This window comes from Budorcas taxicolor, chromosome 11 (genome assembly GCF_023091745.1).
Source record: "Budorcas taxicolor isolate Tak-1 chromosome 11, Takin1.1, whole genome shotgun sequence".
NCBI classification, from domain to species: domain Eukaryota; kingdom Metazoa; phylum Chordata; class Mammalia; order Artiodactyla; family Bovidae; genus Budorcas; species Budorcas taxicolor.
Window position 1 is genome coordinate 23,702,248 of NC_068920.1, and position 14,119 is coordinate 23,716,366.

Sequence of the window (14,119 nt, forward strand, 5' to 3'; positions counted from 1 at the left end):
TACTTTGGCCACCTGATGCCAAGAACTGGCTCATTTGAAAAGACCCTGATGCTGGGAAAGATTGAAGGCAGGAGGAGAAGGGGAAAACAGAGGATAAGATGGCTGGATGGCATCACTGACTCGATGGACGTCTGAGTGAACTCCAGGAGATGGTGATGGACAGGGAGGCCTGGCGTGCTGCGATTCATGGGGTCGCAAAGAGTCGAACACGACCGAGCAACGGAACTGAACTGAAGCTGGGTTTATGCATTCCACTAACTTTGTTCCTTTTCAAAATTGTTTCGGCTATCTTAGGTCCTTTGCATTTTCATATAAGTTTTAGAATCAGCTTACTGATGTTTTCTATGGGAAAACATGCTGAAATATTTTGATGGTGGTTGCATTGAATCTTGCATCAATTTGAAGAGACCATCCATCTCAACAACAGTTAAATCTTCCAATGCATGAAAATGATATTTTTTAGTTTATTTAGCTATTCTTTAATAATCCAGCAAATTTTAAGAAACTCTCTTTAAGTTATCTGTTTTTATGCTCAAATGTTTTCTTAAGTATTTTTATGCTAATGTGAATGAAATTCTTTTCTTGATTTAATTTTCTCATTTTTCATATAATATATCAAAATACAATTAATTTCTATATGTTGATCTTTAGCATTAGTGAACTCATTTTTTCTACTGGATTCTTTTGATTCCTTAAATTTTCTACATATGAGATTATGTCACTTGCCCCCCAAAAAACTTTTTCTTTTCAATCTATATGCTTTTAATTTCTTTCTCTTGCTTTCCTGCCCTGAATATATGTTCTGCTCCACTAAAATGCTGAATTGAAGAAGAACAGAATTCTTTGCCTTGTTGCTATTCTTAATTCTACCAATAAATATGATCATAGCTCTAGACCTTTTATCAGACTGCAGTAGCTTCCTTCTGTTCTTTCCATGCTGAGAATTTTTATCATGAATCAGGGTTGGTTTTGTAAACTGAATTTTCTGCAAGTACTAAGATCACCATGGGGTTTTTATCCATTTTTCTTTTCATATGGCTTATTTCATTAATATTTGCGTGTCATACCAACCCTTGCATTTCTGATTAAAAACAGTCATGATATAGAATGCTTTTAATGTATTTCAGTACTCGGTTTGTTTATATTTTGTTAAGGATTTTTGTCTCTTGAGTTCATGAGGATTATTGGTCTGAAAATATTAATATTTCCATCTCTTTCTCTGTTTTTTCATACAGACCACTTTTGCTGAACTTGTAAAATGAGTTTATTTCTCATCTGTTTTTGAAATCATGTCTAGGAATTCCTGATTATCCAGTGGTTAGAATTCAGTGCTCTCACTGCCACAGCTCCAGGTTTGATCCCTGGTCAGGAAGCTAAGATATGGCATGCCAACTGGCCAAAAAAAAAAAAAAAAGAAAGAAATAATATCTGTAGAATTGGTTGTATTCCCTCTTAAATATAAAGTCATCTAGACTGGGTTGTTTTGTGTTGTTTTCTTTGACAATATTTTAAATTACAAGTTGGATTTTTGTAATAGATAAAAAACTATCCAGATTTTCCTGTCTTTTTCAGTCCATTTTTATAACTTACATCTTTCAAAGAATTTGCCCATTTCATCCAAGTGTTTTTAGTTTATTGACACAAAATTGCTTATAATATTCCCTTATTATCCTTTGAATATTGATAGCATCTATAGTGCTTCTCCTTCATCATGCCTGAAGTTGGTTATTTGTGTTTTATCTTCTCAGTCTACTACTAGTTTACTAATTTTATTATTTTTAAAGATACACCCTACTTTTGTTGTTTTTTCTCTATTTTCTATTTTTTTGTTTCCTTCTTTTACCTTTACTAGTTTATTTGCCTTACTTTGGACTTGATTTGCTCCTTTTTAAACCTCTTAAGATGGAAGGTTAGATTATTGTTTACCTCTTTCTAACACAGACATTTAAATTTATTAATTCATTTCTAAGCACTCCTTTAGCTACATCCCATATATTTAGAAAGATTATATTTTTATTTTCATTCAAGATTGTTTTTTCTCTTTCTACTTCTAATTTAGTGTTTCCTGAAAGTGTGGACTGATCGTCCTAAAATTAATTTCCATAAGACTAAAAAATAATTATTTTAATCATGTATTTTGTTTATGCCTAATAATTTCAATAGGTCTGATCCTTTTTCTGATCATTTTTACCGCTTTGAGATAGCATGTGTGTTAGTCTTGCTTTTTTCATATGTGCAATTTGAAGCTCATGATTTATTGAGATCTAAATAATGATATAGAATCATCCTTCTTATACTTTTGCCAATAAAAGACCAAATTGCAAGTGAAAATATAGAAGTGAGTTAAAGCACCACATTTTTGGTAGCATTTCAGATATAGTATGGAGTGTATATTTGTAAATATTTTTAGTCAGTCTAAATAATAAGTATTTTAAAATATTTGGAGTTTTCTTAAATGCTGGCCTACCTACTACATAGGTAGTATTCTCTTCACATGTGCCTGACTGATTTCTCAGAACTAATCATAAGATCAGAGCAGAGGCATAGTTGGAAATGTTCTCATTAATTCCATTCCCAAGTTATTTAATGAACCTTTTTGCAAGTAAATAACTAGTGTAAGTCGGGGAAAATGCATCAAAATTTCTCTTATTTAAGCTAATCGAACATTTTCATCATTCTTTCAGAATTAATACTACTATGAAAATGTAAATACAGAAGGTCTCCTAGATTTTAAAAAGCCCTAACAGCTAGTAATTATATTTATTGGACTCACAGTTTGAATACATTTGTAGACATGGTCATTTAAAAATATTAGTATTTTGAAAACTTATACTGTCTCAAGAAGCAGCATTTAGTCACAATTAGCATTAAATATTTGCATTAGTATTCTATTTTACACCCCTTAAAATTTCCTCACAGACTCTGAAATCATATGCAATTAATTTAGAATTCGGTCCACTTCAAACTTGTTTGATTTTTCTCATGTACTGAAGAGAATTATTTACTAGGCAATTAACAGTGTAAATATGAGATTTTTTTATTTGGTTCACCTAAGAAGCCCAGTTATTTTGAAGAACCTAAGTAGAATGATTTGCATATACAAAATCAATGTATAGATGAGTTTCAACATTAAGGTGTAGTCTCTAGTTTGAGACATTTTATGGGTAGTCAGTTTATGTTGTTATATACTTTGAAACCTAAATTGCATTTGTTTTTGAATTCTAACTGAGGTCTTTCACTAACTCATAGTGTGCTACCCTCACCTCTGTTATTGGTCAGCTTTTTTGTAGATGATCAAATATATTTATGCATTAAACACCCTCTTTGTTAACATTTATGATGTCTACTGTAAAGGTTTGTCTTTTCTTTTTTGCTCTGGACTTGAAGGCCAAAGTAAGCAGGTGTTGCATCATGCTGAACCCAATTACACGGGATCAAGAAGGATGCTGGGTGAGGGGGAGGAGCAGTAGGTACTTTCCTTTGGGAATGCCCCGCAGTCCAGTGCCAAGTTCGTTCCAATTCATAGCCTAGTACACTAGCCAATTGTCTCTGTCACTGCAGTGTTTCACAGGCAGTTTCTCAGATTTTTTTTCCTCTAATTTCCTATGGGAGATAGACTCGTCTCTGTCATTTCTGCTGTGATCTATTGCTTTTATTTTTAGTTGTGGATTTCTTTTGTTCAGAAGTAGTTTTATGTCAACTGTAAAAAAAAAAATTGCTAATTGAAGTTATTGACATAGTTTTATTTCACATGCTTTAGTAAGTCTAGAAATCATCTTTTTATTTAAAACTTACTATTAAAGCATGTTTTTATGATATTTAAAAATAATTTTTATAATTACCCTTAAAAGAAAAAATAATTTTATATCACAATAAAAATTTAAAAAAATTTTTTCCATACATGCTGTTTCATTCTTCTCTGTGCATTTTTGTCTCTTTTTCTTTTTAGCAGCACATAGACAAGTTCCAGAACTTGGAACTTTTACTAATTAAAGTTCAGCCAAATGAATAGCTGGGTGAGACTAAGCAGAAAGCAAGAAACATTTTTAAAAGTGAATTGTCATTCTTTCACACAATATTGTAGCATACTTATGGAGAAACTCAATAGCCAAAGAGAAATGACTGCCAAGATGCTAACGTGAAATTTTTTATACTTTCAAAAAAAAATTTACACCCTAAAAACTTACAGAAAGTTAGGGGGGGCACATTGTAAAAAGTTTGCATCAGAGTCAGTCTGGAAATCTCATCAGCATCCTTGCCTAGGGAAAAAAAAAAAAAAGAGGAACAACACAACATTCTGATGGCTAATACTTTTTATTTTGGAGTACTGTGCATAGCCACACTATTGGTCAGTTGTGTGGATTAAGATGTTCAGAGATGTTAAGACAATAACAACAAAATTTCCCTGCCACTCTTTTTAATGAAGCTTTTGAAAGAATACTCCAGCAGAATTAAGGAGAACAGAATAGTCAAGAATTAGGATGACATAGGATCCAGGGAAAAAAGGTGATTGAAGAAAAGACCAAGGAATCATATTCAAGAATGAGAGCTGGTCCATTATGAAAGCAACTCATACTTGAAGAAAGTTAGGAATGGCATTTCCAGAGAGAAAAATGGAACCGGTGAATTATATGGTACTCTGAAAATTTAGAAAATAATATTGGATTTTGACAAAACTGATGGATCTGGAAAACATTTAATTAAGTACATAGAATAGTAAATATTTTTTAAGGCAGTTATTAATTATACAAAAAATTAAATGTGCAAAAGAAACCCTATTGATAGCATACCAGTTGACTGTAGAGTGAACAATATCTTAGCAATTATACCAATGGAAATACCATTAATACTGTTAACTTAACTAAAAGTTGAGCACTGATTATGTTGGGAGGAGAAGGATAAAGTAGTTTAAAAGCTAAATCTTTGTTGAAGTCGTCAAGTGCTGCCTAACAATCAGTAAATCTAGAAATAGCAGAATAAGCATCAGTACTAAAATGTAAAAGAAAAGACAAACATCTGAATTATTTAAAAAATAGGTACTTTTGGGGAATGGTAGGGAGCCATGTTTTTTATAAACTTTAACTATTTAGGGCATTTTAAAACTCTTCGCAAATGTCTCTTTCCTAAAAATAAAATTTAATTTTTAAAGGAATAATGGGGTTTTGAAATGTCAAGGAAGTAGAATAATTATGGATTGCATTTAACTTTGTACATTTTTTGTCTCATTATTTTCTAGAGTTCCTGGAATAACTATTGCTACAGATATTATCTGTGGTTTTCCTGGAGAAACAGACCAAGATTTTCAAGAAACAGTGAAACTTGTTGAAGAGTACAAATTTCCAAGTCTCTTTATTAACCAGTTTTACCCAAGACCAGGAACTCCTGCTGCAAAAATGGAACAAGTTCCAGCACAAGTGGTAAGATACTTTTCTTGTACGATGTTAAATTTAGCCAGTAGCTATAACAATGCAGCTGTGTTGCCTACCTTCAGGCAACCAACTCATGGTGTGACCCTTAAGTTACAAATTATGGAGCGTTTGTTCCCAGTTGGGGTCAGGGGCCGGGAGACCTTAGTACACTAAATGACCTTAGGCAACTAAAATGTTACTTTTTGTTTTTCCCTCTTGGGGAATGAGGATCAGATAACACTGGGAAAAAATTTTTTAAACTTATATTTAGTACTAACTGTATTCACAAGATAAGTCCTTGGATGTTTGAAAATAAGGCAAAATTTAAATATCTGTGAGTGAAAGAGGCTTCCCTACTTCATAAGAGCTGCTTTTCATAATTTGTTGCTTACTGGGGAGTCCCCTGGTTTTCTTCCCTTTCCATGGGATAGATTTGATGCTGTCTATTTCAGATGTGGTATTGCTTTCACAATGAACCTCAATTTCATTCTTACATGTTCATTGATATATTAGAATAAGATGACATGAAATATATGTGAAAGAGTTTGAGATCCAGGAAAGGCAAACTGTTTCCCAGAATGCCCCAGAAATTAATAGCCTCACACAATAGCCAATTTCAGTTAAATTCATTGGCTCAAGACGAAAAAATATTAGTAAGCCTTAAGAGGAAGTAGATTATTTTCAATGAAAATTTTCTGCTTTGTTTCTGATAACTAAAACAAATTGTGTGCTACCATTAATTTTTCATAAACATTAAAAAAATGTTTTCCTTTTTATATCTAAATTACAAATTTTATTGACATATAATATGCATACAACAAAATTACCTCTTTCCAGCATGTGGTTTTTCGAATTTTGATAAATGCATTCACTAGTGTAACTGCACCTACCATCAAAATATGGAACAGTTCCATCAGATCCCCTCAAATTCCCTTTTACTCTTTTGTAGTCATCTACTCTCTCCATCCCCAGCTCCTGGCAACTACTGTTCTATTGTCCTTAAATAGTCTAATTCTTTTTTAAACTTCTTCAATAAAAAAAATTTTTTTGAGCTATGAAATACATGCAGAAAAGTGTGTTTCTAGATGTTTTCTCTTCATCTCTTTTCTGGTTTCTTGCTGTTTGTGGTAGCGAGGAGCGAGGTGAACAGCAGCAGTGGCATGTTGGTCCCTACAGAAGTAAAGCTGCTGTCCCCCCATGGGGCTACTGGAAATGCAGATTCTGAAGCCCCACCCCACCCCAGACCTCCCCATTCAGTTTTCCTCTCCAGATGATTTGTGTGTACATTAAAATTGTGGTCTTGGAGAAGACTCTTGAGAGTCCCTTGGACTGCAAGGAGATCCAACCAGTCCATCCTAAAGGAGACCAGTCCTGGGTGTTCATTGGAAGGACTGATGCTGAAGCTGAAACTCCAGTGGATTTGGCCATCTGATGCCAAGAACCGACTCATTGGAAAAGACCCTCATGCTGGGAAAGATTGAGGGCAGAAGAAGGGGACTACAGAAGATGAGATGGTTTGATGGCATCACTGACGTGATGGACATGAGTTTGAGTAAACTCCAGAAGTTGGTGATGGACAGGGAAGCCTGGCATGCTGCAGTCCGTGGGGTCACAAAGAGTCAGACACAACTGAGCAACTGAACCGAACTGATCCTAGTTTACCATTGCTTTACTCATCTATTTTTAATCTGTCCTCAAATCCACCTAAGGAATTTCTAACTTTAATGAATCTATTTTTTTACTTCTAGAGTTACAAAATTATTCTTTTTTTTATAGATTCTAGTGTTCTGGTGAAGTTCCCCATACTTTCCTCTGTATTTTTATGTTTAATTAGTTACCTTAAAGCCTATACTGAATTCTCTAATATCCGAATCTAATGTCAGCTTGTATTGACTTTTTTCCCTTGATTTTGATGACTTGTCTTCTCTTTCCATATATATGATCATTTTCATTCTATGATTACCTTTGTCTATTAATTAAAAAAAAAACAGCTATGGGTTCTAGACTGTAATATATCTTCCTCTGGGAGGACTTTGGTTTTGTTAGACTCTAACAAAAACTGATTATTGCAACTGATCTGAGATTGATTTTTGCATCTATTTTTCAGTCTTTCTGAGGATTGGGTTATTTCTAGCTTGCCCTAACTTTTTGAAGGCAGACAGTGGCGGGTTGGTATTTAACAGCTGACATTCAGTGGGATGGGTTCTGACTTGTAGCTTTTGACGATTTCCATAGTGTAAATACTTTCACTGTTGCCAATTTCAAATCACCAGTGTGATATCACTCAACATGAAATTGGAAAGAAAAAACACGTAATCAGCTCTTGTGAACTGGTAAAAAGCCTGAGCAAACCAAAATTCTGTGGTGGTTAGCAGGGCCTTTTCTTTATGGGAGGTTTTCAACTTTTAATTTTTGTCTCTGCAAGCTCATGAAAACCCTTAAGGCTCTGCATAGTCACTCAGTCTCTTCGCTTTTACTTGGCTTCTCAGGCTCCCATCCACTGCTTACAAATTGCTAAATACCCAGAGGGGAAAAGTAGATTCAAATATTGAGCTTTTCTCTAGGATCTTAATTTCTCAGGTTCTCAGTCCCTTGATAGCTTTTTGATGTTGAAACAGTACATATTATAAATTTTATTCACCTTTTCTAACTGTTGTTGCCAAGATCACTGGTCTGATACAAGCTGGTTTGCCTTAGCCAGAAGCGGAACTCTGCATAAAGTCAACTTTCAGATGCTTTTTATTTTGTTCTTTCATCTTTTACACATAACCCCTTAGCATCTTCCTTACATTTTTAGACTTCAGTCATCCAGCGGTGGCATAGCAGAACCTTTTTTTTTTTTTAATGACTTTATATATTTAAGAGCAGTTTTAGATTCAAAGCAAAATTGAGTAGAAGGGACATAGAGTTCCCTTATAGTCTGCCACATACACATGCAGCTTCCCCCAATACCAGCATCGCTCGCCAGAGTGGTATGTTGGTTACATCATTATCACCCAAAGTCAGTAGCTTATATTTCGTTTCACTCCGCATTCTGTGGGTTTGGGGAAATGTGTAAAGACATGTAACTACCATTAGAGTCTCGTACAGAATAGTTGGATCTTCTGTACAAACCCTCTGTGCTCTCCCTTTTTGTTGTTCCCCTGCCCCTCAGTACTACCGTCTTCATAATTTTGCCTTTTCAACTATGTCATATAGTCGGGATCCTAGGGTATTGTAGCCTTTTCAGATTGCCTTATTTCACTTAGTAGTATGCAGTTAAAGTTTCTCCATGTCTTTTTATGGCTTAATAGCTCATTTCATTTTAAAACAACAGAAATTCATGGTCTGACAATTCTGGACACTAAAGCCCAGAGGCAGGCCCCTGCTTCTCTGGACCACACAGGAGAATCCTTCCTTGCCTCTAGCTGGCTTTGGGTGGTTTCCCGATCTTATATGGTCTTATCTTATATCTTATGGTGTCTTCCCTTTGCTTATATCTGCCTTCATGGTCACATGATGTCCCCACGTGTCTCTTGTCTTCATGTGGCTGTCTTCCTGTAAGAGCTCCAGTCAGAATAGGTATGGGACCCACCGCACTTCTCATCTCAACTTCTTACATCTGCAGTAACCCCCTTTTCAAATAAGGTTGTGTTCTGAGATTAAGGGGTTATGACTTCAACATACAACACAATCCACAGCACTTCTCTAAATTTCTGTAATTATGCTCTAGGTGAAAACTGTAGCCTAAAAGACTTTCGTCTTTATAAAATTCAGAATCTTAAATAAAGGGAATTAAGTATTAGTGATGAAACTTTAGAGGCTTTCCATCAAAGAGAGGATGTATCCTGTGCCTTGAATCTCATTGGTTTTCTTAAATTTATCAAAAGTTAACAACTGTCTACTTTAAAGTAGGTGCTTTTGAAACTTCTTAGTAACTAGACTTCACTAAAGTAAAACATGGCTACCAAATACTTAGATAGGAGATTTTCCCCTAATTTGTTTTCCATTTCCTTATCTAAAAAATCAGTGATAAAAATAGGCTGTAACCCATACTGAAAGAAAAACAAAATAACAGTTACTTTCAAACAACACTCTTTATCCTGTCTTTAGATTGCCTCAGTGAAAATATGTTGTTGCCTTGAATATATTGTATTTCCATTAAAATCAAACTTCCCAAATGTTCTTTCCAAAGGTCAAATTGGCATGTTTATATTTTCTGTTTCATTGAGTCTTCCTTTATTAGTCTTCATTAATCTTAAGTAATTCTATTAGTATTTTAAAAATTGTGGCTGAGGTTCTTAGTCTAACTAGAAGTGGTAACTTAAGTTTTAAAAGTCCTTTAATTCTTAGCTATCATTTCCAGACTTTGTTTTTAAGAAAATTTTGATGAAGAATAAATAATGAAATTCTAATGAAGTCTGTGTTTTAGGAGGCCTATGACTTGAAAAAAAAAAATTTTTAGGTGACAAGACTAGCTTTGGAATGTTCATGTTGGTTTAAAACATTACCTTGTAATATTAAATCCACCTGCTTGCTTGTCTTACATCTTGGAACCAGAGATAGAGATAATGTGTTTAGATCTATGTTAGCATAAAATACTCATAACTCACTCACGTGCAGTTTCTAGTACATTTACCCTAGGGATAACGCTTCTTCCTCAGCTCTGAAGAGTGTAGGTGCTTGTTTCGAGACAGCTGCAGGGCCATCCTTGGGGTAGATGAAGGTAGCTTCACTGAAAATGTCCCCAGTGGATTTCGCTGAGGGAGTGAATTTTTGCTGGAGGTGTTTCGGATCAGGGCGAGGTGACCACTTGGAATAGATGTCAAATAAGAAATGTTCTTAAATCATATGCAGATTTAAGAACAGTGACATATAACTGCTCTCCCAAATCTAGCTGCCTATGGATTCTTTAAAAAACCAGAATGGAGAAATAAAGCAGATAGACAAGAACTTTGTCACTTTCTCTAAATGTTTTTAAAACTTTTTGTTATTTCTAAGTATGATGTAAAAGTTTAACAGCTCAATATTTTAGAGAATCTCAAGTTGCCTTAATGGAAGGAATTCTGATATTTTTACCTTTGATAGCATAATTACATTATTTACACAGTTTCTGATTTTCAAATTAAACTTTTTTCTTTGGGAGGAGAGGGAAAAGTATTTTCCAGAGTTTTTGTACTCTAGATTGTTCATTGTATTCTATTCTAAACCAATTTCCAATCATACCTCAAGGCAAGCCCTTTTTCTCATGATCTTTTTCATTTGATTTATCTTTTCAGAAGGAATATTTTGGGTTTCTAGAGCAGTTAATCGCATTTGGTTCCTCTAGTGGGTCTTTTAAGTTTCTTTTTTCTGGACATGTCATATCTCTTTTTACTTCCATTTTTGATAGAGTTTTTAGCCTAACAATAGTTTTGTTTTTATAGATTTCAGCAGATTATTTAGAATCTTTTATGATGACTCTATAGAAATAGTGAGAAGTATGAGCTGGATTTTCATCCATGTAGGTGGTTGGGAATCACCTACCTTGTATGAGTTTTAATACACATGGTATTCATTTAACGAATGGAGAAGCAACTTGAATGGTCTCTAAGGCCCCTTGAAACTCTTAATTGTCTTTGATTCTCTATCATTTGGTCTTAAGGCCACCATTCAAACCAATATTTAGAAACTTTGGGTGCTTTAGTTTCCTAGATCATCCACTTAAATATGTTTTCTGCATTTCCCTATTCTTTCACCTTTTCCTTTATTATAAATCTGATGAATTTTTGTTTGTATAATCAGTTACTTAAAAGGCTTTTTCTTGACTCTAAACTACTAATAGTAAACATAATAATTTGTTTTTTGTGGGGACTTATAATGGTGGCAGTAAGACCAACTGTGGTAGAGAAAATAATTGACTCCCAGAAATGTCCACTGGCTAATCCTCACACCTGTGAATGTGTGAATGTGTTGCCTTACAGAATAAAAAGGGCTTTTAAGATGTGAGTAAGTGAAAGCATGTGAAATGGGTGGGCTCAGTGTAATCTCAAGAATTCCTATAAGAGGAAGGCAAGAAGGTTAAACCTACAGAGAGGAGATGTAAGATCAGAAGCAGAGATCAAATAATATGCTTTGAAGATCAAGGACAGGACCATGAGCTAAGGGATGCACGTGGCCTCTAGAAACTGGAAAAGGCCAGGAACAGATTCTCCCTTAGATATTCCAGAAGGAACACAGCATTGCCAACACCTTGATTTTAGCCCATGAGGCATGGTTGTAGGCTTCTCACCTCCAAAACTAGGAAAGAGGCAACATCAGTGAGACCGCTGTTCATCTTTACGCCATAGGTGGGCTTTTGTTTGTTTTTTAAGGTGATTGCTCCTGATTCCTCTCAGCCTGAATCATTCTTCAGAAAATCCCAGCCCTCCCTCCATGAATCTTCACTGCCCCTACCTTGATTTCTGCACTCTGAATCTGACCTTTTGCCTGCCTGCCTGCCTGCCTGCCTGCCACAGAGCACTGCCTAAATTTCTATTAAGTCCTGATGTGATGGTAATGAATTAATTCCATTATCATGTAAATCAGTTCTCATGTAATCAAGCCCACAGAACTAGACTTATGTAGAATGTAACTCTAGGATGGAGCCATGTTTTGCTCAGGATGGTAAAGATAAGAAAAAGCACAGATTTTTGTTGGTACCTGAAACCCTTTCATATGACTCTTCTGTTAAAATACAAGCCATTGTAAGAAAAAATTAGAGATGGCTGTACTTTAGAACCATGGTTTGTCTTGAAAACCTTAGTATTTCAAGTTTTCTAAGATAACCCAATTTTAGGACAGTGAAAAGTCGGATATGATTTGAGAACCTTGAGTCCAGTGATAGCAGTCTGAGTTCATACTTTATGGTGACCACATAGAAGGTTTTTGTGTTTTTTTTAACCTTTCTTAGAAAAAAATTCGCTTGTTTCTTATGATTTTTATCGATTTTTTTCTTTCATTTTGGCATTTATTTTTAGCCTGCTTATTTTATGAATTTATAATTACCAAATTAGTGGGAAGGTATGTGGTTATAAGTTTTCTATCAGATGCTGAATAATTGTGGGTATTCAGGTTGAGAAGGACTGAGTGATTTTGTATTAAATAAAGAGAATATAAACTCTATCCTTTGCAAAGTCATCTTTATTATATTTTAGTCTAACTTTTTTTCAGTGATGATTACATGCTTTGATTCATACAAGTTTCAGAAAAGTTGGAAAGATCTACATAATTCTTTTATGCCTTTTATATGAATTTGATTTATTAAAATTGTAATATTCAATTTGAACTCACTTTTATTACCTTAATAACAATTTTAGAACTGAGTAGACTGTTCGGAGTAACTTCTAAAGATAAAGAACCTCCTATTTTTTGATCTTATATTATTTTTTCTGTGATAACTATGGTTCATTAATAACTCCATATTTATAACCTTCCAAGGGATTTATATGTGTAGTTCTAAGTATTAGAGCTAATGTTAAATGTGTATTTAGGTCAACAGAATATATTTGGTAATTTAATATGACACTGTTTTCTAACTTCTGCCTCTTAGGATCATGTTTATTTCATGATTAAGGACTATCTTTATTTTTGCTACTCATAATAAAATAGCTTTATCAAAGTGGTATGTAAGATTAGAAGATATATTGGCAGGGAAAAGAAGCTTCCATTGTTTGATTATTAATATGTGCCTGAATCATATAGTCTATATTTTTCATGTACTTTGTCCTATGTTATTCCTCCAACAAAACTTTTAGGTATTGTTTCATACTTTAGGGGTGAGTTAGGTGAGACTCGGAGAAGTTAAATGAACTCATCCATGGACTTCCCTGATGGCTCAATAGTAAAGAATCCACCTGGCAGTGCAGGAGATGCAGTTTCAATCCCTGGGTCAGGAAGATCCCCTGGAAAAGAAAATGACAACCCACTCCACTATTCTTGCCTGAAGTATCCCATGGACAGAGGAACCTGGTGGGCTGCAGTCCACAGGGTTACAAAGAGTACACGACTGAGCATGCTCGTACACATAAGTGACATGTCTGAGACCCCATTCTTTTCTGACTCTTGGCTCCATACTCTTATAAACAGTAAAGTAAGTATTTATCCCACAGAGTCAAAATAATTTAAGAATATTTTGACCAAAGAGTGTTGGCTTCCAAAGTTGTTTTTCTGTCATAGCAGTGATTTCTAAAAATTTTTATTTCTTATAAATGATTTTAAACTGATAGAAAAGTTGTATACCTCCAGTATACCCTTTACCCAGACTTACCAATTTTAACATTTCCCTACACTTGCTTTTTCTCAAGAAACAGACACTTAGACATTGGCTTTTCCCCCTAACTTACAGTGGAATATAATCTGAGAAAATGCACACACACTCACACACACACTCACAAAACTGACATTATGCTGCTTTGCCCCTTAATATTTAGTGTGCATTTCCTAAAAACAGTTTCTTAATCACAATATTGTTATCAAATTCAGGAAGCTTAACAGTGATACAGTGCTTTCTCTAATCTACAGTTCAGATTCCAATTTTGTCAAGGATCCCGACATTGTCCTTCATAACCGTCATTTTTCTGATATGGGACTCAGTTCAGAATCTTACATTTAAGCTGTTTAGTCCTCTTTAATCAAGATAGTTTCTCAGATTTTCTTTATATTTCATGGTGTGTGGACACTTTTTAAGAATAATGGCCAGTTATTTTATGGAA

General features: G+C 34.5%; 1 protein-coding gene across 3 annotated transcripts in view; it reads left to right on the forward strand.

Annotated features, from left to right (window-relative positions):
• CDKAL1 (CDK5 regulatory subunit associated protein 1 like 1) overlaps window positions 1-14,119 on the forward strand; it is a 608,612-nt gene that overhangs the window by 460,892 nt on the left and 133,601 nt on the right. For all 3 annotated transcript variants that reach the window (XM_052648580.1, XM_052648579.1, XM_052648581.1), the window contains one exon: window positions 5,237-5,417. In XM_052648580.1, coding sequence (XP_052504540.1) covers window positions 5,237-5,417 — 181 coding nt within the window. The remainder of the gene's footprint in view (window positions 1-5,236; window positions 5,418-14,119) is intronic.